General features: G+C 37.5%; 12 protein-coding genes across 12 annotated transcripts; 5 read left to right on the top strand and 7 right to left on the bottom strand.

Moving 5' to 3' along the window:
• Positions 1-152: 152 nt before the first annotated feature.
• Positions 153-905, top strand: VOA1 (Voa1p; the record flags this gene model as incomplete). Its single annotated transcript, XM_002496159.1, has 1 exon — positions 153-905. The coding sequence occupies one exon, from the start codon at positions 153-155 to the stop codon at positions 903-905; it is 753 nt and encodes a 250-aa protein (XP_002496204.1).
• Positions 906-1,037: 132 nt separating this feature from the next.
• On the bottom strand, positions 1,038-1,280 carry VMA21 (Vma21p; the record flags this gene model as incomplete). The annotated part of the gene is made up of 1 exon (XM_002496158.1): positions 1,038-1,280. The coding sequence occupies one exon, from the start codon at positions 1,278-1,280 to the stop codon at positions 1,038-1,040; it is 243 nt and encodes an 80-aa protein (XP_002496203.1).
• Positions 1,281-1,422: 142 nt separating this feature from the next.
• SRB5 (Srb5p) lies at positions 1,423-2,193 on the top strand (the record flags this gene model as incomplete). Its single annotated transcript, XM_002496157.1, has 1 exon — positions 1,423-2,193. One exon carries the CDS (start codon positions 1,423-1,425, stop codon positions 2,191-2,193), a length of 771 nt encoding a protein of 256 aa, XP_002496202.1.
• A 100-nt stretch (positions 2,194-2,293) lies between these two features.
• NOP7 (mRNA-binding ribosome synthesis protein NOP7) lies at positions 2,294-4,108 on the bottom strand (the record flags this gene model as incomplete). Its single annotated transcript, XM_002496156.1, has 1 exon — positions 2,294-4,108. The coding sequence occupies one exon, from the start codon at positions 4,106-4,108 to the stop codon at positions 2,294-2,296; it is 1,815 nt and encodes a 604-aa protein (XP_002496201.1).
• A 240-nt stretch (positions 4,109-4,348) lies between these two features.
• GTF1 (glutamyl-tRNA(Gln) amidotransferase subunit F) lies at positions 4,349-4,864 on the top strand (the record flags this gene model as incomplete). Its single annotated transcript, XM_002496155.1, has 1 exon — positions 4,349-4,864. The coding sequence occupies one exon, from the start codon at positions 4,349-4,351 to the stop codon at positions 4,862-4,864; it is 516 nt and encodes a 171-aa protein (XP_002496200.1).
• A 43-nt stretch (positions 4,865-4,907) lies between these two features.
• On the bottom strand, positions 4,908-5,999 carry PCP1 (rhomboid protease PCP1; the record flags this gene model as incomplete). Its single annotated transcript, XM_002496154.1, has 1 exon — positions 4,908-5,999. The coding sequence occupies one exon, from the start codon at positions 5,997-5,999 to the stop codon at positions 4,908-4,910; it is 1,092 nt and encodes a 363-aa protein (XP_002496199.1).
• A 102-nt stretch (positions 6,000-6,101) lies between these two features.
• On the bottom strand, positions 6,102-8,960 carry MDR1 (GTPase-activating protein MDR1; the record flags this gene model as incomplete). Its single annotated transcript, XM_002496153.1, has 1 exon — positions 6,102-8,960. The coding sequence occupies one exon, from the start codon at positions 8,958-8,960 to the stop codon at positions 6,102-6,104; it is 2,859 nt and encodes a 952-aa protein (XP_002496198.1).
• A 561-nt stretch (positions 8,961-9,521) lies between these two features.
• Positions 9,522-17,108, bottom strand: HOB2 (Hob2p; the record flags this gene model as incomplete). Its single annotated transcript, XM_002496152.1, has 1 exon — positions 9,522-17,108. The coding sequence occupies one exon, from the start codon at positions 17,106-17,108 to the stop codon at positions 9,522-9,524; it is 7,587 nt and encodes a 2,528-aa protein (XP_002496197.1).
• Positions 17,109-17,546: 438 nt separating this feature from the next.
• TEL2 (Tel2p) lies at positions 17,547-19,529 on the bottom strand (the record flags this gene model as incomplete). The annotated part of the gene is made up of 1 exon (XM_002496151.1): positions 17,547-19,529. The coding sequence occupies one exon, from the start codon at positions 19,527-19,529 to the stop codon at positions 17,547-17,549; it is 1,983 nt and encodes a 660-aa protein (XP_002496196.1).
• A 336-nt stretch (positions 19,530-19,865) lies between these two features.
• ESP1 (separase) lies at positions 19,866-24,653 on the top strand (the record flags this gene model as incomplete). Its single annotated transcript, XM_002496150.1, has 1 exon — positions 19,866-24,653. The coding sequence occupies one exon, from the start codon at positions 19,866-19,868 to the stop codon at positions 24,651-24,653; it is 4,788 nt and encodes a 1,595-aa protein (XP_002496195.1).
• Positions 24,654-24,689: 36 nt separating this feature from the next.
• On the bottom strand, positions 24,690-25,532 carry RRG8 (Rrg8p; the record flags this gene model as incomplete). Its single annotated transcript, XM_002496149.1, has 1 exon — positions 24,690-25,532. The coding sequence occupies one exon, from the start codon at positions 25,530-25,532 to the stop codon at positions 24,690-24,692; it is 843 nt and encodes a 280-aa protein (XP_002496194.1).
• A 159-nt stretch (positions 25,533-25,691) lies between these two features.
• ZYRO0C12628g (flavin reductase family protein) lies at positions 25,692-26,315 on the top strand (the record flags this gene model as incomplete). The annotated part of the gene is made up of 1 exon (XM_002496148.1): positions 25,692-26,315. The coding sequence occupies one exon, from the start codon at positions 25,692-25,694 to the stop codon at positions 26,313-26,315; it is 624 nt and encodes a 207-aa protein (XP_002496193.1).
• Positions 26,316-26,372: the final 57 nt, after the last annotated feature.

Here is a 26,372-nt window from a genome sequence, read left to right as displayed (position 1 = left end):
ATTCAATACTACAATATCTTGAATAAAATGTATCGCATTGTACGACACGCCATAGGAGTGTCATGTTCTCTTAACTATAGGGAAAACCATGCCCAAGATTATAGATTAGACTTATATATATACAACCGTGAAGATCTGTGCTTTTATCAAAGATGTTTTATCAATTCTGGTTAACAACATTGACACTGTTATTACAACAAGCCTCTGTAATATTTGCTAAACAATTCTCATACCTGTCGATAAAGTCCCCAAATTATAAGGGTCACCATGATGTATCGTCGCTATCAGATGTAGTGTCTAAATTGAGTGCTCATGAACCGTTAATTATCTTTGATTTTGCTAGTCCAGAATTGTTAGAAGAAGTTGTGTCATCAGATAAAACATATCCATTTTTATCCAATTTTCTAACCAACGATGTGGCTCCCATAGTATCTGATGATGAGTCTATTGAATTTGAAAATGATCCAAGGATTGAGGTATTTGAACTAGATGAAGTTCCATTGAGTCTTTCTACAATTCTTTACGATTTCACTAATACGGACAAATACATCTTCTTATTCAAATTAAAGAATGCCAAATACGATGCAGCTGTGCTAGATGAATTTTTAGAGTCTACTTGCGTATTTCTACGGGAGACTTTGGCAGAAGTTGAAAATATTATTGTCAATGTTCGTGGACTAGATACCCTCCACCAAACTCATGGTCAAGTAAAGAAAGATCATGATGATGACAATGATGATAAGGATATTTTGAGTAACACTTGGACTGAAGGTCTTCTAATGTGTCTTCTAGTTTCTGCACTTCTATTGGGCATCCTATTCGTTGCCATTTCATGGACCTGGAATATTGAAATTAGTTACGGTGGTCTAGAGAGACCTTCAAATCCAATTAAAAAGAATAATTAGAAAAAGTGTGCATCTGTATTACCCATTACTATTTTTACATAAATATGTGTTAGGGAATAAATTAAAAACTATAATATATCGAGAGTGAAGTAATAAGATGGGATACATATATATACATACGTATGATTTCTTCTATTTTTCCTTCCTCTCCTTCTCCCTTTGAATATCAGTACTACTACCAGTATCCTCCATAAACGCCATTACTACGTATCCTATAAGTACTGCATTGGCCATAGCAGCTGCTAACCCACCACTAACTAGTGTATTATCCGTATACTGTTGTACTGTGAAAAAAGTCAGCAAAGGAAATGCAACCATGATTACGGTAAAGAACATTAGCTTTACCACCACCGAACGTGGAACATCGACTGGCATTTTGATTGATATCCTAATTTTTAACTCATAGTTTTGTATGAAGTACCTTAAAGTTCTTAAAGTCCATGATACAGTGGTGAAAAATTATATAAGATTATGCTGGTAAAATAGGTAAACTTTAGGCAAAAAATCAAAGTAAAGGATGGTTCAGCAGCTTAGCTTATTTGATTGTATTGATGATAACTCTTACGATCTTCTCATTTCCACTATAACGACGCTATCTGGTAATGCTCCAGTATTATTCGCAAGAATTTCTACGGTTTGGAAACCTAATGATTCCTTTGAAATCGATAGAGTGAACTCCAAGAACCAATTGGTGGAACCTACAAGGATTAAATTGACTAAAAGTATACCCTTAAGCCTTTTAGGTGGTCATCATTCTTTATCATATACACTACCAAAAATTTTAGCACAGGACAAATTGCCAGTTGATTCCAATTTTGTGAATTCACTGTTACATGAGAGTAACGATCAATCAGATAATTCTAATTCATGGGCTTTAAACGTGTCAGATATTCCTGCAGCTGGTAGTAGAAAAGTGTCGTTACAATCAATTTCAGAATCAGTCATACTATCCACTGGCGGTAAAGATTGTTCGATAACAACGTTTATGAATGAGTTAGGGTACATATCTGAATACCAATACGCTACAATTGGCGTTAAATTTTATCTAAGGCATGAATTGACTATAGAATTACAAAAGATATGGGATCTAACTCGTGGAGCTAATGAACAGATGACCAATGGTGGATTCTTAACAAAGGCGTACGTTAATGTGGATAAAGCTACTGATATCGAACGTATTAGCCAAGCTGAAACCGCCTTATTGGCATTGCAAAGAGAATTACAAGGTTATGTAGATCTGACAATGCCTGATAGAAAGGCCATGGATTCTAGGATGAATTATATATGAAAAGTCAAACGGTTTTTTAGTTTACAACACACACACGCAACCCTCCATATTTAATAGTATATAAGTAATGTACATGAGATTTTTACTATTATTTGTCTTCTTATTTCTTAGCTTTCTTAGCCTTTGCAATTTGCTGCTTCTTTTTCTTCAAATTTTCCACTCTTTCATCTCTCTTATCGTTGGAATGTTGCATCTTCTTGTATAGTTTACGCTGCTTATTACTCATCATGATCATCCTCAATTTCTTCTCTTCTTCATCTTCGGTAGGAGCCTTTCTCTTCTTACCTCTGCTCTTGTTGGATTTACTGTTTTCGCTTTCCTTGGCGTCAGTGTAAGAAACACCTTGAGCTTCAAGTTCTAATTCCTTCTGAGCTTGCAAATCCTCATTGTCTTCATCAGACTCATCCTGTTCAACTTGTGCGTTAACTTCTTTATCAGAACCTTCTTCTGCAGCTTCACTTTCACCCTCGACTTCATCATTTTCCTCCTCCTCTTCTTCTTCTTCTTCTTCTTCCTCATCCTCTTCTTCAGCAGCAGCATTTGGATCGTAACCAGCGGCATCACCCCATGGACTCAAATGTGGTGGTAGGGGTTCACCTGGTAGATAAGAGTTAGTTGGTACCAATGAAGCTTTGTTAACACAATCAAAAATCCATTGAGGTTGAACGTAAGTTCTACCTGGAACTCTGTTCTTAATGTTAGGTCTATCGACTAATTGATGGGTAACTTTTGATAAGTCCAAATCATCTTTGTTTTCAATTTGATCCAAGCCAGCTTCACTGATAACAGATCCACCACAGCTTAAAATCAGGAATTCTGCAATGTCAATTGGTACTTCTCTACCGACATAAAATACGAATCCGGAAAACAACGTTGAAACTGGAGAATCGAATTGACTTGGCTGTTCCAAAACGTCACCTTTATTTTTGTTGTGGTCTTCAAATTTATCCAATTGCACATTTTCATTTTCTTCAACTTCATCATTTTGATCATCTTGTACCTCTTTAGAATCAGTCTTCAAAGCTGCGTTTAGGGTTTTAGAGTCTAGAGTTTTGGCTTCAGCATTTGCATCCGTCGTTTTTGGCTGGGCGTGAGTCAAAGAATCTGCAGAATCCTGTGATTCTAAGATGTAAGATGCCAAACCACTTATTATCTTATCTTTCTTTTCGTCAATCTTTGGAGGATAAACCAAACCACTATCGGTGTAAAGTTTGTAAAGAACAAAATGTAATAAAGTGGAATAAAATTCCAAAAATGTTAACATGATTCTGAAATCAATATCACGAGGAATATTTTCAGGAAATTTGAATGGAACGACCCATCTAACTTCTTCACCTTTAATGTCAGCTTGGTAGTAGACACCTTTGATGGAGACAAAAACTTTACGTAGCGCTCTTTCCTTTGCCACATAGGCCATCCATTGGTTAGAAATTGCCTGCGCATCTCTAATGACCCTAGCAGAGACCCTATCGGTTGCTGGTAAATTGGAAAATAAAAAGATCATGTTCAACGCATCATCAATATCTCTAATTGCATCGGGGAAGCTGGGGTAACGTTCCTTAATAACATGGTCCAATTTATATGAATCTCTGTTCTCTTCCAATTTTTGAGCTGCTGAAACTTGACCTCTACCCAATGCCTTTGTCAACTTCTTGGCAAATGTCTTATGTTCTCTGAACTTAGCTAGAACGGGCTCATGCATCAAATATTGAATATCCTTGTGATAGTAAAATGTGGTAGGTGCAGTAGAACCCTTATTAGCCTTCTTCTTATTACGAGGTTCCCTTGGATAGATACCTTTGAAGATACATAACCTTCTAAAATCGGCTAATGAAACCTGCAATTTTTTGACTGCTTGAGTTCTCGTAATAAAGTTACGAGCATTACCACTGGTATTCTTCTTCTTAATTCTCATCCTGAGCTGCTTAGATTACCAAAAGGTGTTTATTATTCGTATTCTCTATAGAATCAAGAGTTGTACTTAGTAGCCCATCTCAAGCTCATCTCATCTCATCTCATCTCATCGCGGATTGAAAAATTTTCGGTATAATTTCTAACGATCGTGTTAAAAACGTAATCAAAGATGAAATTAGAGTCATCTCGTTGATTAAAATTGGATTTTAAGCATATTCTCGTGGGTTTATCAATTACATAGATGCTTCAGACTTTTCCCAGGGTGGCAAAATGTGTTAGAGCATATTCTTCTAAACCAACACTCGGCCCAAAGTTTCAATCGTTGGATGAAATCAAGGAATACATCTTCAAGGACACCATCTCTGCTAATGAATTTCTAACGCAGTCTGAAAGAGCTAAAGATCGTGAATTACCGGTTCCACCTCGAGAAACTGTTCTAAAACTTTTAAAACTGTCAGGATTGCCTACGAAAGGTGCCGATATTGAAAGAATTCAAAGGAATTTAAGCGAACAGATTTCATTTATCAACATTTTGCATGACACAGATTTAGACGATTCACTGAATGTCAAATATGCAAGACTTTTACCAAGAGAAAATGCAACTTTGAGTTATGGAGATCTTATTGTTAGGGCGAATAGCGGCAAGAACTCCGAACTTGCGGAAATTAGTGGATCTTGGGATAGTACAAGCAGAGCTAGTATGCGTAAAGATGGATATTTTATCGTTAGAGAGGAATTTTTAGATAATAGAGATTAATGGGATAAATATTAACACATACGAGGAACGAAAAAAAAATACGTTAAAACCATCTATGAGATCCTTGCAATTGGCGTTCTCTTCTTTTCTTTGACTGTTGAGCGATGTACCATCCATAGAGTACACCGATGACCGATCCACCTAAATGTGCAGCGTAATCGAATGAACCCCATCTAAGGAAACAACCGGCGGCATTCCAAACTGTACTACCTAAAAACGCAATCCATGCACCACCAGGTATAGGGAAAACGAACAGTAAAATTTGGGCATTGGGTATCAAAAATGAGAAGCACCCCATAACACCAAACAGGGCTCCACTTGCACCCAAACTAGGTCCCATTAACATTATTTTTGCAATACGGGGATACCAAAGTGAAAATAACGAACCAGAAATGGCACAATTCATATAAAGTGAAAAAAAGTTCGACGCACCAATCATATAGGATAAGGATGTACCAAATGACCATAGCGCTAACATATTCATACCTAAATGCCAAAATTCTTGATGTGAAAATGCACTTCCAATGAGTGACCACTTACTGTAGACGTAGTTCTTTTCCAATAACATATACCTCTGTAGGAATCTCCAATAACGTGGGAATTGCCATAATCCAAATACCGCTAAATTTAACCCCAATATACCATATACCATATGACTAGGATTTCGTCTAAAATATGTGAATGGCGGTACATATGTAAACAGATAGGGACTCACAAAATAAATACCTGTCATAAGTGCCAATGCAAACAATGTTAATCCCGTCAACGAATTGGATCCCTGTCCACCACCTGGTTGAAACTGTTGGAAGCGATTTAAACGCACGTATCTATCTCCAGACTCGCCAGTGAAAGATTTCAATAAACTTGTTTGAGTAAAAAACCTCTTGCCACCAACAACGTTTCGAATTGGACGTGAAAAGTTCAATATGCTTTTAGGTTGGATCAGTGATGCCATTAATGGTTTCTGTATAGTAGAACGTAGTCGAGCATAATTGGATGTAAAAAACGGGTTATTGAAAGACCTAATGAAGCGACTAGAGGCTCCACCGATACCAATCATGATTAAAGTTCTAATCTGTTTGAATATTGTCAGTGTCTGCAGTGTAGGCAGCGATACTTCAACAAGTTCTGCCATCACAAAGTAATGACGATGTCCAAGAGAAAAAAAAGCGTCACATGACAAGACGATGAAGGTATAAGATCGATGTTAAATTTAATGAGGTATCCAATTGTAAAATTATGTTTCGAATTCTATGAGATCAGGTTGATTATCTTCACTTTCTACTGGGTTTGGTTGAATCGATCTCAATGGTCTACTCTGCTTTAAGCTATCATCACCGGTGTCACCCATTTCAATCCACGAATTACTCAATAATTCTTCATGTTCACCGGGTTGTTCTGTAGTGAAATCATCCAAATCTTCAGTCTTTTCTTGAGCATTACCACTAACAGCAGAGACAGCATTGCTGTGAGTGGTTTGGTTACTGTTACTCTCTGTTGAAGCAATACTACCCTTTGTAGCGACAGAATCTACACGACGACGTACCGATTCTGCAACTCTTCTACCATCTGCAATGATCCCGTCAAACATGTTACGAAGAGCCTTATTCTTTGTATCAGAGGAATTGACTGATTCGGAAGTGTGAATTGAATCTCTCAAAGTTTGTGAAAAGAGCAATTCGTAAGATTCATCAGCTAATATGATCATTCTAAAAGTAGCCAGATTAATCACCTTGGGATGTGTAGGATCAAGAGCAGCATTTGCTTTCAAGGAGTTGAATTCCCTTTTTTCTGTTGCCCCCTCTTGGTCATCATTGGAAAGGTCAATTAAATTTATGTCTTTCTCCAATTCGACAGGTTGCGCATACTCAAAAGATCTCTGCAGAAAATTGCTAGCTGCTTGTAAATATCTTTCACTTTGCTCAGCTTTGAACTTCTCCTCATCAATAGTAACACCACTGGGTAGTTGAACGTCGCTCATTTTCACTTCTCCACCATGCTCTTTGACAAATTGTTCAGCTATACTTTCTTCAATAGATTTTTTGGTTAATGCATCTACGAACTTCCCAGTTTTCCAGGGATCCGTTAGGAAAAGCAGACCTTCTGAGATTTGTAAAACTTCTTCACGTTGTAACTGACCATCATCATCACCATCATACAATGAAAAAAAATAGTTAATCGATTCTAAAAGATCGTTCGTCACCAATTTATCCAACCCATAAACAACATCATTCAAAGTCAATTCACCAGTCTTACTAGAATCCCATTTTTTAAAAAGTCTTTTCAAAAATTCATTCTTCTGTTCCACATATGTTGGGTTTCTATCACTATCACTTGGCTTACACCAGTCACAGAACTTTGCCAAAAAGCCAACAAAAACGGGGAAATCCATATTAGACGATCCAGTCCCCATGCCAATCTTGTGAGTTGCAATACTTTGGTAGAATAAATCATAAATGTTGGATAATTCGAATTCTTCTAGATGGAAGGTCTTAGGCATGTGACGAAGTTGTGTCTTTTTAACAAAGGTCTCAATATTTTGTAAAATGCCATTCTGATACTTGCTTCTATGCTGAGTAACCATTGATTCGGTAATAATGTTGAACTCTTTAAATGCTGTCACCAGAAGTTCCTGGAATTTGGTTATTTGTCTAAATTTGGGGTCCGCAGATTCAGGATGTGAACTCTTATCCAAAGTAAGGAAATAATTTTTTAAGATAGCAATAAACATACCATCATCCTCTGCCTCTAAGAGATCCTCACCATTGATCCTCAAGATGGCCAGGGCCACCTGGAAAAGTGTCTTCGATCCATTCATGAAGAAGATATCCATTATCCTAACAGCATACTCTAGGGGCATTGAGGTGAAAAATAAAGACAAAAACCACGGCAATGACACTACAGATAATTGAATATCGTATTTTTCAATGTGCTCCCATAACACTGGCATTTTTTCTTGGACAAAGGCCTCAAAAACTTTCTGATCTAGCAGAGTTCCGTACATTGTCTTGGAGTAATAACCTGGCACGTAGCAATCACATAATTTCGATAAACACCAAAACGCTTGTTCCTCAGTCATAAATATGAGAAGTCCCGCGGCCACGATATTCATAGCTTGACAATACCCAACGTCGGGGTTTTTCCAAGAATATGCCGTTAGAACCCTTCTCAACCTCTGAATACCTTCCTCCGTTTGGTAAGCAGAATACTCAGGCAAAGATCGTTTCAAATCTTTTTCGATTTCTTCTACCGCCTGTGAAGTCTTACCTTCATTTTTGGCTAAGATTTCTTGAAATTCATGAGGACTTTGTTGGCGTAAATAAACGGACCCGCTGCACAGTTCCCATATCTCACCTCTTATTCTGCTTGGGACTCCAACCCTAATTAGCTTTTCAAAAGTATAATTTTTTACAATTGCTAAATTGGCACCATTCTCTCTAAAATAATTGAACCACAATCTAAGTTTAGCTTTCTCCTTTGCAACTGTATTCTGACCAGGATACTTGAATTTTTGACCGAGACCACCACCAGGTGCCTTGATATCTTTCATCTGTAGCAGATTCTTCCGTAACAAGAATTCAGAATAACATGAATCCAAAAACGTTGGCAGGGCTTTAGCGTGGTCGATATTTCCCTTTAAACACTTTTTTAGTTGTTCACAAAATTGTTCGGATCTGTAACGAACTCCAATAAATTGAATAAGCACCTGAGTCCCGGAGTAAAGAGTAACCACTAATGATAATGCATATGAGCTAAATGGTGCTCTCTCCACCCTTTTTATCGTCGAAACATTAAGAATCATTATGCATGATGAATTGTCAAAAGCATCCCTAAAAACTAAGTAGTGGGGAGTCAAAAATAACTTTCCAGAATACACATAGGCCATCGCTTGACCTTCTTTCTTCTTTAACTCCTTAGATTTGCTGTACGCACTGATGAACGACAAATCAGCATTGGTATCATCTATAATACTCTCCTCTAGAGGTAATTTATATTCATTTCTAAACTTCTCATCTCTTGTCTGGGAAGGTGCAAAATTCTCTGCTATTTTATCCCAAAATGAAGCCTTCTGACGAAGGCTACCCAGGAATGACATGGAATAATATCGGTGAAAGGTCCCTGTGTAACCGTAATGGCTCTTTCAAATGCTATATTATTGTGTTCCTAGAGATCTAGGTTTAATTACATGTTGATAAGATGATATTGAAAACGTTCTCGCTTTTTCATATCCCGGTGCCATCGGTCAGAGTTCAACACTATAATAATACAAAATATTTTCTGAGAATAAAATACTCCTAGATAGAAATTTCTATCATTCGCAATAATATTACTAAGTAATGTTTGAAGTTTTGAAGAATTACGGAATTGAATTATATTTACTGCCAAAATTCCCATTAACTCATTAAAAATATTTAAAAACTTGCTTTATACATGCTTATAATAGTACACATATGGATATGATAGAATAAGTAAAGTGCAGCTTCGGAATATTTAGATCCATTAGATTTGCTCGTTAAATTGACAGAACTTCAGGAAATTTCCGCATAAAAATACAAGTACATTGGAAAATTGTCAGAATTGGTAATTGACAATATGCTTTATGAATAAATAACAATGAGAGTACATCATGGTACAATACTAGCGTTTGTCATCTTTCCTACCCTGAAAAAGGTTCTATCCCTACTTCTCCGTCGATAGGTTCCTCTGGTATACTATCTCCAGAGACCTCGAAGGAAGGATTATTTCCAATGGGGGCCCCCTTCGAACCATGCCCCCTGCTATCCCAATTTAACAACTGTGAAATATCCATAGATGCCTTTAGTTTATTTTCCTTCTTATGTGGGATGAATTTATTACCGATAATATTACCCAAATGCCCCAATACAACCCTTGTAATATCTTTTCTCAAAGCTGCCAAAAATTCATCTCTAGACCATAATTTATTCTTATAGTCTAGATGAGGCACTCTAACAGTTAAATTATCTACATCCGTAAAAAGATGATGTGAGCCTTTGTAACAAACAGACATTATCAATTTTTGGATATGAACAGAACCGACATTGAAGAAGGTACCTGATCTTTTAACCATCTCGCTTATATTCTCATCTGGCTGATCGAACAATTGTGTAGCAATCTTCTTTGAAGCCTTTCTACCGATACTAGATTCCTCTGATCCACTAGGAGAAGTGGCCACTTCTATCGAATCACCGTCACTACCACCACCACTGTTAGCGCCAACATTACCAAAAGAATCACCAGTTGGAGAGTGACTGCGTAAATTACCGTGTATATCCAGCACCGTAGACATAGCAGTTTGTCTGAAAGACATTTCATTCAAATTCCGCTTTAAACGAGCAGGACTCAGATTGGCTGAAACATTGGAAGAAACAGCTGTATTTGTAGGAGCAATATTCCGATCATTCTTTGGGAATAAATAATTGAGAAACTTTTCAGAGGTAATATGATCTATCTTAAACCTAATAGGTTGTAAATTAACCACCATCTTTTGTAGATCACCAATACCACCTACTGGGGGTCCCAATTTCCACGAAATTTCCACCATGGGTACATCTTTCGAATAACGAGGATGGGAATCGAAAGGTACTACAATTTCAACGTAAGTTGGATTTTCCTGCTGATTGAAAACATGAACCGATGATAGAGATACAGTATTAGTGTTAGTACCATCTAGAGCCTCATGACGGACGAAAGTCGATGAACTCAAAGCAATTGTCGTAAATGGTTTCTTTTTATCATCGAACATCTGCCAAATTAACTCGTCAGCAGCTACACGCCATTCTAACCTACTTCTACCTGCCCTATGGCTTTTAACTAAATTATCATAGTTTTTCTTGATGGCAGTCATAATGATAAAAAGTTCCAACAGAGTAGTTCGAATCTCAAGAGTTAAAAGTTTTGAAGTCTTTCTAAAAGTAGCAGCATCATGAAGCTTCAAAAATTCACGAGTATAATACTGCTCTTTAACTCTCCTCTGTAGATTCGTTACCACTGATGTATCTAATTTCTGCAAATTGTATTTCACTTCTTCAGCTAACATAACATTGGCCAATTTGGCCACTTTTTCCTCTAAAGTAGCACCAAAGTCTAGAAGATCTTCCACAATATTATAAATCGCACAGTACTGCTGTGATGTTGAAGTAATGAGTAACCCAGGGAAACCAATTCTGAACGTAGGACTGCTGGACAATCCTGGAATTTCCTTATCCGAGAAAAACAGAGGATTGGGGATTGTGTACGTAAAGAACATGGACTTTCTTCTTAAGAAAACATGTTCTTCTAGAAGCGATCCATCAAAACAAACCTCCATTGGGATCCATGGTGGCCATAACTTAGCCTTATCTCTGACACCATAACCGTTTTTATAAACACCTTCACCTCCATTTGCTAAAACATCATTTTTTAGAAGAGTGAAAACTTGGATGTCCTTTGAAATAACACACACCCTTGTTTCAACAAGTGTGTTAACGTCCATAACCATTTTATCACCTGATTCATCCAACGCTTGAATGACATCAATGATTCCAACTTCAATATCCCTAGCAGATAGTAGTGCCGCTACATTGGGTTCATTTTCAGACATAATTTGTAATTGTGGTGAAATCAATCGAATTAGATAACTATCCAAATAATCCAGCAGGCTACTTGGAACTTCCCTAATAAGCTCTTCAAAGCGTTCCATAAATTCCGAATTCGAAACTATAGCATCTAGATCTGGGGGATTCTGGCTTATGGAAGAAGTAGTATTGGAGATTGCTGTACCCAATAGTTCGTTGAGTAGAGTGACAGATTTGTAAGTCAGGAAAAATTTCATGGATTTCCTTTCAAAGGCACTTGTGAAATATTCCATCAAGTTATGACGAACTTTTTTGTTGACTTTAAATTGAATATTGTGAACAAAAAATCTATTATCATAGCTTGAATCCATTTGTAAACAAGACTCACGTCTCATTGTTCTAAATGTTTCAATAGTATGCAACCTCACTAAGGCGGGATCAGACCAGTAATTATTCTCTTCATCAAGATTACTATATTGAGAACGGGAACGGCTCAACTTAGATGCTTCATCATCCTCATCACCACGGAACAAACGAGACTCTTTTGCTGAATTTCTCAAGTCATCGAGGATGTTCTCAATTATAAATAACCTATGCTTCGCTTTGTGAAGCTTTTGAGAGAGATATTGATACTGCGTATGGTATGTCTGTAAGTTACCACTTTCCCCTGTCATTTCCTCTAGTTTAGAAGTAATTGCATTTATTTCTTGCTCAATTTCCTTATGTCTGTCAATAACCAAACGTTTTTGAGTACTTTCAGAATCATCTTTACCCATCAGACACTTGTGAGAATTTTCTTCTCCAAATGGATATTTTACAAAATAACCAGAATCGTTTATCTTCCTGAAGTAGGATATTCTTGGAGAATACATTAATGGTATAGCTTCTAAACTTAAGGGTTGAGTAGACTCAAGGGTCACTTGATCCAAATCAACGTAATCCTCCAAGTCAAACCATGCAGTATCTTCCAATTCGAAAGTATGCATCGAAGCACCCCCTTGATCTTGACCTGACGGAAAGTCCTCAACTTCTTCTGCAACTTCAGGCACAGCTTCTTTTTCAACTTCAGGCTGCTTGAACGAGGTGGTCAAAATCCTTATATCCGCCTCTGTGCAATCGATCTCTCCCTTAGACATCTTAAAACTCCAAATTGCCTTAGATTTCTTCAATCTCTCATTTGTATGCAAAAGTTTCACTCTCTTTTGATGCAAATCTATCTTCAAAGTTTTCAATTTACCTTTAAGACCAGTAAAACTAATATTGCTACCTTCACCTAAGTCAGAGTAGTGTCTATACGCATGAGTGAAAACCAACGGTGTTAGAGATAATTGATATTTGACAGTGAATAAAGATCTACCGAACTTTGCAGTGTCTGGTTCAAATACATTAAAAAGTGGTCCTTGTCTAATAGGCCCTGAAGTATATGTATGGAACAAATTCCACCATTCCAAAAAATGCGCAACAGCGTGAGGTGCCAAGTAAAGACAATTAACAGAGTCCCTTCTAGTTGAGTATACGCCAAGCGACATATGAATAAATGCACTTCTAAACCCTCGATAAGCGTCGTAATCCTGTAGATCTTTGGCATAAGCTGGGTTTCTCAGTGAAATATCATAGTGGGGTCTAGAAGGAACGGTACGAGGACATTCACCAGGGTCTTGTATATCACCTTCTTCGAAAACAAGTCCTAATTTCCAAACAACCTCTCCATCTAAATTCATGTAAACTTTATCAAACTTATTGGGCTCTGTAAAATCTCTTACTGCTAATTGAAACTTTTTGGATTCTATCACCAAAAAGTCCCTATTATCCGTGGTATCATGGAGACGGAGCACAGTTCCACCAGCCCAAAAGAAGGTAAGACCAGCACCGTCATCTGCAATTTTGTAGGGATTTCCAGAACCTTTAATGTTTAACTGAATACCACTGATGTCGGAGAATTCATAAATCCACCTACCATGAAGTAAAAATCTGAATTTATCCCAAAACCCAATTTTTGGAGAAGGGTCATCTTTTGGTCTTGTCAAAAAGTCAAACCATAACATCAAAGACTCGTATGCTGGTTGTAGTGATTTACCCCAGGTAATAGTTGCTGGAATGGTAGAATGGACACTGGATGTAATGTTAAAATATACCTTAACCGAATTTAGCGTCCTTATTACGTGTGTGCCGTAAATGGAATCAACGGTACGATGTTCAATGGTATCTGCGGCAGGAACGAACGGAACATAAACTGTTCTCAAAGAGTAATCATCTGGCATTCGTTCCCCCAAAACGACGTCACCTTTGGTAAATGTATTGGGGAATGAAATTGCAGGCAATGGATAGTCTCTCATTCTAAGTTCCCAAAGATCCGTCTTTATGGCCAAATGGGCCATCAATAAAAGAGTATAGGCAGTATCTTTGGGGACTTTCTTACCGTAGTGGTAGATAAAATCCGCGTATTTATCCAACGGAAATGATGGCGGTTCCAAGCTGATATCCACATTTTCAACAGTCAAACCAGCGACCTTGGAACCAACATCTTCAGAGAAGAGATAATAAGTGCTCTCAATGTCTTGATGCTTAGCGATACGAGGGGGCATGCCATAGAAGCTTATGCTAGCCTCACGATACCTACTGATCCAAGAAGTAGAGAAATTCTCCAACAACCTCTGTCTGGCTTTCCGAATCCAACTGTTTTCACGAACACTATCTATCTGTGATGGTGTCAGATAGTCTCCCTTCAGTAATTCAAACTCCTTAAGTTTTTCCAGTCTCTCTTTCTGTTCCAAAACTCCAACTTTAAAAATTAACCCCAGCTCTTGCTCAAAGGGATCATCTTTCACTTCGACGCAAAATTTCTTTGTGAAGAACTGCAATGAAGGCAGCTTTCTGGGCATCATTTGAGATGGGTATAATTTATGGAAATCAGCGAGATTTCTAAAAGCCAAATGTATTTGTTTGATTGATTTGAAGAAACTAATAATATTATCCACGATCACGTAAAACCTGAAGTGGTATTCAGTATGGAAATGAACTTCAGATGTCGCAATGCTAAACGATTTCTTTTGAATACCACTTAAATCAATTTCAAAGTCCCGAATATCCATCAAGGGTATATGTACGTCGAATTTTTTCACATATACTGACTTTACCAACGCTGAGAGGGAGGAGACCTTGAGCACACGATTCTCCGCGGCAAATGAAATGCCCGTAAAAGAAAGCAGTAGTGGAGTGTTTTGTGGCAAAGTGAGTTCAATAGTGATTTTATCCAGTTTTAAGTCGAACTTCCGTGACTTTTTCACTGGTTTCGACTGCACTTTCTCTACAGAAGTATCTCCATTTTGTTTAAACCGTAAGAAGTGGTGATCAAATACACTGCGAACGAAAAAAACGAACCATATAATATTGACGTCCAATTTAAGATGAATACATGGTAGTGTCAAAGAAGTTTCTTTGTCCCAATTTGTAGTAAACTTCAAATCTCTAAACTTGACTATAGTATCTGTTAGCTGTGGTCCTCGTGGGTTCTCAATGATACGGATCAATGAAGAATCTAAAATGTGGCAGTCCTTTTGCTTAGGTCCCAGATTCAAAAAAGCTTCATTAACCAGGAAGATACAACCTCTACCAAAATCTGAAAGGTTCATACCATTCAATTCTATGGGATCCAAATATCGTGGCAGAAAGCCAGCCAACAACATGGAAAATGACACATCCTTGAATCGCATCTTCAATGACCAATCAAAAACGAGGGAAGGGCCCTTCAATGTTCTTTGTTGCCCCTCTGTCCCCTTCGATTGAATTTTATCGCCCTCTTGCTTGACAAGCCATATTTCTATCAAGGCTTCGCTTATCTTGTTAAAGACGTCAAAACTGTCCAACGTAAAACTGAAATGTCTTAGTGTACTATGGATATTAAATGAAAAATCCGTAACTTCATCCATGAAAGAATCAAACCTTTCAAACCCACATATTGGTATTGATAGTGCATTATATTCCCCTTCATCTGGTAAACTAAGAAAAGTCAAGGTAGCCCCGACAATCTTTAAATAGTTCGTCAAATTTTCCATGAATGGATCCCTCTCCAAGTATGCTAGTTCTGGTCTTGAGAAGGTATCGTTGATAGTCGAATCCGGAATGAAAGTCATATTCTCATTTTGATGGTACCCCAAGAACTGAACGTTGTATATTTTAAAGATTAAATTATCTCTTTCTGATAGTTGCAAAGTAGCGCTGAAGTTGGAAATATTGAACTCTAACATAATATTGGGAACAATTCTTAATTTTTGTTTCAACACCTCAACGGTTCTCTCCTTTTGTGTTTGGAAATTCTTCTCTTCATCAATGCCGGTATCACTGTATTCGAGTTCAACACCATTATCGTTATCATCATTATCATCTACAGCATCATCATAATTATCCTCCTCGCCCTCTCGAGTAGCAATTTTACTTGCCTTAGCTGCCTTGTATCCATTGATGAAGGTCAGTATTGCCAAAAGTTGGTCCATCGTGACGACTACAGTAGGATCAATAACATTGAATGTGTTCAAAACCTTCGCCTTTGTCAAGGGAACTCCCTGGAATAATTTAGAAATGCAATCTGTAGCAATAATGGCATTGATAAGGGGAATCCTAACAATGGAAACATCATCTGCTTCCGCTACCATCGAATTCGCAGTTATAGACAATTGAAGGTCCCTGTGAAGATATTTTTTGGAAGGCAGAAATTCCAAATTCATACCATAACTGTAGACACTAACAAATTCTAATAAGAGTTGCAAATTGGAGATAGTAATTACGGCATTATTTTCATATTCTACCATAATATTTTCAATCTTGATATCAACAACTTTTACGGTCTCAACGGGAGCTCTAAACTTTTTGAGTAAATTTCCTGATGTTTCTAAGAACTTTTCCAACCTGTCACCATTCGAACCTTTACTACTGTCACTGTCATTTGGAGCATATGGATCTAATAAACTGGGTACTCTAATATGAACTCCGCTAACCCTCAAGTATGAGGACCAATTCTGTATAATAACCAACATCTTGTCCGTACATTCATCCCTAGATTGATCCAGTCTTACCTTAAATTCGTACCCAATATGATGAATGCTGGCGCCACTTTCCAAATGAGTAGCTGCATGCAAAAACACCTCTGCATTAAGTTTTTTATCTGAGAATTTGGCAATTGCCATCGAGGCCAGTTCCGCCCTAAGGGTAGTTCCATCATATTTCATTGTTACTAGGTTTTTCACATATATTCTAAAAGGTAACATCCATCTTAAAACTGTCAGCATTCCACTCCCAATTGTAAACTGTATCTTGTCACCAGTTAGGAACGATGATGAAGATTTATCCGGTTTCTTTTTTGAAGAGTTCTGGGCATTTCCTTTCGTTTCACGCAATTCTACACTCACATCCTCTAAGAATAGGCCTAATTTCCTACCTATGCTGAAATGAATATTACCGATCTTTAAATCGAAGGAGGAGGTTCTTAACCGAAACGCTTTGATCGATTTACCAAATATCCTAAATGAAAATTTCTCTACGGGAGCGTCAGTGAAACGGAAAGCCCATGTTATTAGTACACTCAAAAGCGCTTGCACACCAATGGCAATAAGGAAAAATAACAAAGTGGTTTTACAAAGGTCCCACAACCTCTCAGACCACATCCCGATCATATATACGACACAATTTTAGATCTATAATCTAACCCTTCAAAATCAATCAAATAATGTACTTGACTTATTTGATAATTCAACAATGCGAAGATTCCATAAGGACCGTAAATCAGGTCTAATGCATAACTTGTCCCCAATAGGTATTGGATAATCCCGATATAGAAAATTTATAAGGAAGGTATTACTAGACTGGATCCTTCAATACTTTATCCTAAACTCTCTTTTTTTTTTTACCTAAGGGTTCATCGGTCGTCTTCAGTTGCAGTTTCTTATACTTGGGTTACGAGCATGAAATCCGCTTTATCCATTTAACTCCGAGCAACTTCGCGGTACATTGAAATTTTTTTGATTAAAGGGTTCCTCTTTTAGTCCATTGAGTAAATTGCCGCAACGTAAACATCGCATGGCTCATCGGAAGTTCCCCGAAAAGTGGAATTTCTAGGGTTCGATTCCTTGTTGAAGAGCCTGAGTAGTCAATTGAAGCATTGTTTCTGTCATCTCATCGTAGTCCCTATGAGGGTGACAACATTGGTAAACTATTGCGGTTGTCTTCATGTAGTGACGTTTGAACAGCTTGTCGTAGGTACCTAGTTCTATACCGTTGAGCCAACCGTGCGCTAGCGGGTAGAAAAAAATGGGGGCATGGTCTTTAAAATGGTTTTTATTGCTTACTTGAGCAGCATTATCCAGCTTCTTTGATCTCCAAACGGGATGGGATGAGGTTATCACTGGTTCTGAGTTTGTGTATTCGTCTTCGTGCAACTGATGTCTAGCCGATGGACGATCCCACGGTAAACGTTCAGTCGGGAAATCATACTGAGGGGCAACAATTGTTGAACCATTATCGAAGCCTCTTAATTCTCTTGCAGCAAAACTCATACTGGTGAGGACTGACATACGTTGCTGCAGTGACAGTTCTGAATTGAATAGGATTCGTTGTAAATCTTGCACCTTTTCAGGTGTAACCACCAACAAACCCACTAGAGCATTGATACGCCAATTTTCGAAATTAGGTTCATCTATATCATTGTTCAGTGTGGATATGTGGAGTAACAATGCCGATGAGTAAAATCCTACTTCCAATGGGAAATCTTTCTTTTGGCGAACCAGTTTGACCGTAGATTGTAAAAGAGGTATGAGTGGTTTATTCTCCTGAGATTCGAATTTTTTCACTAAATCTTTCACAAATACAATGGGTTCTAATTCTTCTGAAATTTCTAGACGAGCCAATTCTTGCGTTAGTGGTGTTGACGGTGATAACGCCTTAGTATCTTCCAAGGAAGGTTCGGAGTCTCTCAAAGTGGTGTAATCCGGAATGTTTGAGATATCTGAGATATCTAGCTCAGGAATGTTTATGGAAAAATCACTATCGTATTGCAATTGACCATCGGTTACAAGCTTAGCCACATACATGGTCTTCTCTCTAACGGTAGCATCCTCATGAGCCAACCTCTTGGTGACAGCATCAAGAAAACTTGAATTCTTTGAAACAGCTTTTCTCTCGCTGGAATCCATCTTGAGTCTAAGCATAATGACAAAGATGCGACATACTTGATCATCCAAATTGGAACACTCTGCAAACCTCCTAATAAGTGGTAATACGAAACTTGAGTTCTGAATTCTCGGCATTTGCCTCAATACGATCTCCTGCAATATGTCAGATCGAAGAGTTAGCAAGGTATCCAAATCCACGGTTTTGTGTAGAGGTAAAGGTTCTAGAGCTGCCCAGACGCTTCGATAATTAGATAAATTCGTATGCAATTGCAAATACAGCAGCAGAAACCTTATAGTTCTTCGCTGATCCAGTAACGTAGAATTTTTAACTAGTTTCTTGAAACCGCTGCAATGATCATCACTAATAAACACTAGTTGGCCAAATACAATATCGGGACATAGAGTTGGATGCAGGATAATCATAGAAACGAACAAACTACCATAGATGGCGTCTTGGAAAGATGATTCCTTGAAAACTTTCCCCCATTGAACTCTAAGAATTTCCAAATACTCCAAAATATTAATCTCTGAAAGCAATACGTTGAAGAGTTTACTACCGAAGAATAAAGAGTTGAGACTATTGCGTTCTAATTTACTCTCTAACTCTTGAATGTATTGATAAAAGCATTCACCTCTGCGTAAAACTTCTAGGATAACAGTTTTAAAAATTCTCACTTCCCTTTGATCTGATCTCATGGAAAGCACAAAGCTAACCAACTGGCTAAAAAACGTAAAAGATCTCCCAACAATCTGCACCAATTGATCCTGGGCTACAGGTCCTAGAGAGGGATAAAAAGGTATAACTTTTTGGACCATCGTCATTATAGAAACTAGTTCTAGAGGCTCATGGGACTCAAACACCTCCCTCACAAGCGAAACCACAGTCTGGCCATCACAATCACCTTGTAATACACTAAAATCAACCATTAACCAATGAGATCAGCGGCTACAAATTGATGCCTCATCAAGCATATTAATGGTTTCATGATGATGGAACTTTTTTTTTTCAGTGTCCGGCTGATCCATCAACACGCCGAATTAGAACCAAAAACATCAACAACTCGATGGATCAAAGAGTAAAGAAAGAACCATCTCATCTAGCAGTACAATTCTCTTAAGTGGGTTCTACCTCTGTTTTTTTCCCTTTTATCTCTCATTTGCAGATTGTTAAAATATCATTTCATCCGTTTTCCTGAGTGCTTCAATCGTTGCTTCTAGTTGCACTAGCGTCTCCCTTTTGTGCTCTGTTTGATTAGGAAAAGGATGCCCAAGCAGGAGGAACCACTCAATGAAGTTAGTTTGAACACACCGGCTGGTAAATCCAATGCTCTCATGTGCCAATCGAAATTGAAATACAATAAGGAAAATGCTGTTAGTACAATAGACGTTTATGAATCACTAGATCAAATTTCTTCCTTATTGAAGGATAAGAGATCAACGGTAAGACAAAAGATGGAGATAAGTGATCAATTTTCATCTTTGTACAAATTGGCTAAAAAGGGCCATATGATAAATGTTTGGAAGACACTGAGTAAACATCATCTCATGTTTGTAGTGAAACTTTTCAATTGTGATGATTCCAAGGCGGCGCAGGAGGAAATTTTACATCTTTACAATGAAACCAATCCCTTCCAAGTGGTTAATTTACACCAAATACTATTATCAGATTTTAATTTTTGCAATGTGGCGTATTTGTCCACACTCAAGATTTTAGCTATGCAGGCCATACTAAAGTTAAAATCTTGTAACGATTACGAACAGACGTTATTACAAGTTTTTTCTCACGATGAGAGATACCTACTTCGAGACACCAATCTAAAGATGCATACTGTGGTCAAACTTTTACTAAATTTCTATTCAATATCACCTTCATACAGGGTGATTTTTGGGTTAAAATTCGTACAGTACGTGAACCAATACAATTTGAAGATGGGGGATTACATTAAAAACATGGATATCTTATCATTCGAGAGACAGTTACTTCGCTACGTACCGAAGCAGAATATAACCACTTATAAATTGTACCTCAATTCAATTTACATGCAATACACAAAACATAGACGGACTCCAGAAAAGGTGATGCTATCCGATATTCTTCCATCGAATGAACAGAATCCTTCGAAAGATATACTGCAGTTGATAGACACTAAGGATGAACAGCAAAAACTCTTAGCATTCAAGACAGAAGATTTAATCAGGATAACTAATGAGTCTCTGAAACATTTAGAAGTGGGAAAAGTATTAGGATTACTGCGAAAAGTTTGGTTTATTTTAAGGCATGATTTTTCCAGAGATAATAGACATACGGCTACTTTTTCCGATAAAACTCTGATTTTTATCAATACCAAATTATCAGAGTTCCATGAAGGGGAAAATGATATCATGGCTCTATTGGAAACGTTGTACGAATATTGTATTGACAACCAAGAGCAACAGCGGTTGAATAACATTATCAATACGATGTTCAACTGTTCAGTAGTTTTGAAAGATTATGGGTTTCTCAAGTCGGCGGCACGCATGGAAGTATCGAAATACTACATTTTTAAAGATACCAAATCAATAAGACCAATGCTGAAAAAGTTTGAAAAGTTCATCTCATGCTCATCAGTTTCAAAACAGGCTTCAGAAATCTTTGCTCTTATATTCAACGTTCATCTTACTCTAAATGAACCAAGTTTCACATCATTGCAAAATTTTTGTCAAACGACTTTTGGATCTGTATTTGCCAAGTTGAAGCTGCGTAGCTATGTGAGTTTTCCAAATTGCTCTGAAGTCATGTTGGCGCTTTTGTATTCTAATGCATCTAATATTCACGTCCCCTTGGAGTCTTGGTCACCCACTACACAGATGCTTTATTCCTGCTTATCGGGTGTCCTCAACCTCAATACCACAGATATTATTAATTCAAGTTGTAGCAGGGAACATATGCTTCAAAGATACGAGGTGTTGATTAAAACTGCCTATTGTTTCAACGTTGAAATGAGTAAACATTCCAGTATGAACTTAGTATTAATCACAAAAAGGTACATGGATAAGTGGGTCAGTCGGATTGTGTCTTCTGTGGATACAATATCTCCTTTTGAAATGGAAATGCTGAAGATGTTACTGCAATATTTGAAATTTAATAATTTGGACAAAACTCTTATAGATTTGACGGACCTCCTAAGTTCCAAAGAGGATTTTTATGAATGCATTTCGACGGATATTGAGTTTTATAGGTGCAGTGCACTTATAGATTTAAAGATGTCAAACGATCTAAAACTAATGAAAGATTGCATATTGAATTCAACTTGCAATTTTACCTTGAAATTGGAGCCTCTACTAAATGTACTACATTTAAGATTGAAACTCTTCCTCTGGGAAGATGATCAATTCGGTTTTCAAAAATTGTTCATCCATGAATTGCCTTTAATGAGACCCGAGCTTCTGGACGTTGATAATAATACAAAAATGCCCGCTTCGAAGTATGTTAAAATTCTTCTGTTCAATATTGATCTTTTAGGAGCTGCATCAAGACTTCATATTTCTAGTGGACGAATGCTAGAAGCGGTAATCGAAGCGAAGAAAGCTTTAAAACTCTCCGTCTGTCTGTTAAAAAAGATCGATAAGATCTCTCAGCGTTCAAGATTGAAATTAATTCTATCACTCGCATTTGCCTATATGAATCTCATTAAGGCCTACATTCACATTGGCGTGTCCAGAGACTGTGAATATTACATCAAGGAATTTTCCAAAGTCATTTGTGATTTAGGAGAACCGAATGTAGTTTTTCTTTCTCTCCATTTTCTATATCAGTATTACCTATTGACTGAGCAAACTGATTTAGCGACAACGGTTTTGAAGAAGGGCAATAAGACGTTTAATTTCATCGACGGCGAATCAAATATTTGGGGCCTAACTTTATTCCTTTACGATAATGAGGAAAAAGAAAAAGTTGGCGATTGTTTAAGGATATTTTTTGGTGACGAATTGCCAAAGACGTTTTTATTGAGGTACTGGGAATTGAAAATGGGGTATGTGGTCAATAGTTTCGAATGCCCCCAGAAATATAGAGGCCAAAATAATATTAACAAGGTTAATTCAATGTACAGGCAAGTAATGCAGCAATTAGAGTCGGATCCGTTCTTCAAAAGTATGTTTGATTCTCTTATAGCCGCACCGTCGTGTCAGCGTTCCCAGAATGAAGCCAATAGTATCATACAAACTCCTAGCAAACATCATTTAAAATCCAACGTAAATGCATCTCCCAGATCATCTAGTATGACGCCAAGAGGCAAGCACATGAGGCAGAAGTTTGACAGAGCAGCAGCCATTAATAATTTAGAAACCCTGAAAAAATTCATCGAAGAGATTGAGCTCGAGCCATTAAAGAATCATGAGTTGTCACAATTGGCTTCCTTTTATTCTCTGACTTTATCATTACTTTCATGCATATGTCCTCAAAAGGTTACAGAGAGGAATTTGACGGATAGACTGGTTCTATCTGACTTATCCAAATGTCTACCACTATTCTACGATAATGTTTTCAGTGAAATCAACCATGAGATTTACTCCGATTTCCATGTTTTACCCATGAATGAAGTCCCTGTACCAGTTTCGACGGAGAAGGAGAAATTGCTTCATCTGCAAGAAAGCTTCAGAAAATGTAGCCAATCTTTCAATGTGATCTCCATCGACGTGTGTCCCGCTAACGAAAATCTTTTAATTAACAAGTTAGAGTCTAAATCAGGAAGGATGATACATTTGCGTGTGCCGTTAGACAGAACATATACCAGAGACTTGGATAGTCATCGAATGACATTCTATGAAGCAAGGAATGAACTCATATCTATTGTTCAGGAAAGTAATGCAACCACATCGGCGGAAGTCACAAGTGCTATCAAGACAAGGGAGGAACGGCGTATGTGGTGGGAAACGCGGTACGACTTGGATAGACGATTAGAATTGTTGATTACCAACATGGAGCATTACTGGTTTAACGGTTTAAAAGGTATATTTTGCCCTGAAGTTATAAATACTGAACTTTTGGAAGAATTTAAGGCTAGAGTAAACGAAATTTTGCATCAAAATTTGCCAAGTAGAAAGCAATTTGGTAACCCATCGATGTTCACACAAATTGATAACTGGATAATCGGGCTAATGCTCAAGTTGCATCCTCAGGATGATCACTTTAACTTCATGATCGAGGACATATTATATTTCATACTTGACATATTACTCTTCCAAGGAGAAGAAAATGCGTATGATGAAATAGATTTTGGTGTGATACACATTCAACTCGAAGAACAAATTAGAAAATTTCGAGCACGATTACGTGAAGGTGAAAAGGTGAGCCACACATTTTTGGTCATTGGTAATGAATGTCATATGTTCCCCTGGGAAAAGCTGTCCTTTATGAATTCCCTATCTGTTAGTCGTGTCCCCTCCTTTGGTTATCTGAATGATGTTCTGCAAAAATTTGATTACAACTTGTTCCCTGAAGTTTCGCTAGGCGGTAAAATCTCAATGGTTCTAAATCCGCATGGTGATCTAAGTAGAACAGAAACAAGGTTCTCTTATCAATTCTCCAAGATTGCACAAGAAAAGAAAGAATCTAAATTACTGGTGAATTCGAAGCCAGAAGAATCGATTTTCCTACAAATGTTGATTTCTTCGAATGTATTTGTGTATTTGGGGCATGGTGGTGGTGAGCAATATGCTCGCCTCAAGGAGATTAAAAGATGTAATAGCATTGCACCTAGTTTCTTATTAGGATGCTCATCTGCAGCGATGAAATATTTTAAAAATTTGGAACCGACAGGAACGGCTTATGCATATTTAGTAGGCGGTTGTCCTCTAGTGTTGGGTAATTTATGGGACGTGACTGACAAAGATATTGACAAGTTTAGTGAAGCCGTATTCGATAAGATCAATTTTTTCGAAGAGCAGAATAATTCTTCAGATGGCAGGAATCTCAGTCTAGCTGTATCCTCATCAAGAGACGTTTGCCATTTGAAATATTTGAATGGGGCGGCACCAGTCGTCTATGGTTTACCCATGAAATTTTTTTAATGAATAGTAATAGTCATAGTAATAGTTATTTTTCCTTTAATGAGTGTAATGATATGCCAGCATTTTGTAGAGAAGTTTTACTGCCTCCTCATTTTCAGAGAACCTAATAACAATACCTTCTTCGTGATTTCTATGTTCGTTAATTAATTGCTCCCAAGTTGGACCAATATACTTTAGATTGGTTAAAATGGCTTTGACCTCCTTGTTCCCAATTGACTTGCATTGCCCAATTTCAATGGGTCTGTTTCCATCTTTATCGAAGCGAACTATCACATCTCCATCTTGTGGTTCCAACTTTGAAGCGGATGCACTGATCAAACGATCTCGTAATAAAGAGTTCAACATTTCCTCATATTTGTTTAAGAAGTTCGATTTATCAATTGCCACATCTTGCATTTGAAAGAATCGCATTTGCGACGTTAGAGCCGCTATGGGGACCCACTTAGTTGAGGAACTAATCTGTTGTGAAAGTATATCTCTGGAGTTTACCACATACGAGTTTTTATTCAATTTTGAATGCTGAACCACAGGAGCCAATCCTAGTGATTTGGAAGAGTCATTGTTTTGCGTAGAACTTAATTTCAACTGCATTAGAAATTCCTTGGGCATCTTGGTCTTACAATTTCTTTCAGATCTCATTGGTGATGATAAGAGTTGGGCAAAAAGGTTATTACTTAGTTCGAAATCTTTAATCCCATAGGAATGAATCTGAGACTCATTTTGAAAGAACAGCTTTCTCCTTTTACCTGACCATTTTTCAAATTTGGTCACTAGTGGTGTAGTTAGGTCCGGAACTCTTGGCAGTATTGGTACTCTTGTAGAATGTCGAACTCTATTGATCAACAAATTCTTGTAAAAACCATCAGAGATCATAGGCATTATCACACGTCTCTACTCCGAATGTTACCCATACAACATTAACATGGCATTGCACCGTTATTTTGTCAAGCTAGCTGACTAGAAGAGGTTCAACTAAAAAATTACTTTAAATAATACATTTACACTATTCGAGGTCCCCGAAGAAACTGCCCTCGACCAATGGTTATGATTCGTGAATTTACCAGGTTTCAATCAACAATTAGCAAGCATATAATTACACAAGGTAAATATAAAGAATGTATGGGTAGGATAGCTAACCAGGCAATGATTTTATCATCGGCAAGCTCAAATCGACTACCTCATGAATTGTTTCGGGGTCTTACTCTATCATCAGTTACTTCCCTAGCATTGAAACCTTTCCCCATGATTCAATTCAACTTACAATTACCTTCTTTCACATCAGAGTCCCTACATGAGAATCAATTCTTTGCAGTTCATCTATTAAGACCTAATCCAACTTCTATTGAATTGGCAAGAAATTTCAGTAAGGGTGCAGTTAGGAATGTGACTAATACTGGGTTCACACCAACAAAACCATTTCAAGACTTGAATGAGAATGAACACTATGCTACTTATACGATTGAAGGGACTGAACTAGTAATCCCCATCTTACAAAATTCCGACAGAGTATTGATATGCCAGAAAAAAGACGTATTTAGGGTTGGTGATCATGAAATTTGGGTTGGTCAAGTTGATGATATTTTAGTTAACGACGATAAGGCCACTGGTGGTCTATTATACTGCAATAGAAATTTCCATATTCTTGGTAACAAAATAGAATAGAATAATCATTCTGTATATAATAAACTAAACCGATGCATATATAAGTTGTAAGTTTTG

Source organism: Zygosaccharomyces rouxii (genome assembly GCF_000026365.1).
Source record: "Zygosaccharomyces rouxii strain CBS732 chromosome C complete sequence".
Lineage (NCBI taxonomy): Eukaryota > Fungi > Ascomycota > Saccharomycetes > Saccharomycetales > Saccharomycetaceae > Zygosaccharomyces > Zygosaccharomyces rouxii.
The sequence above is the reverse complement of the archived record's forward strand: the minus strand, read 5'-3'. Positions and strand labels throughout refer to the sequence as shown.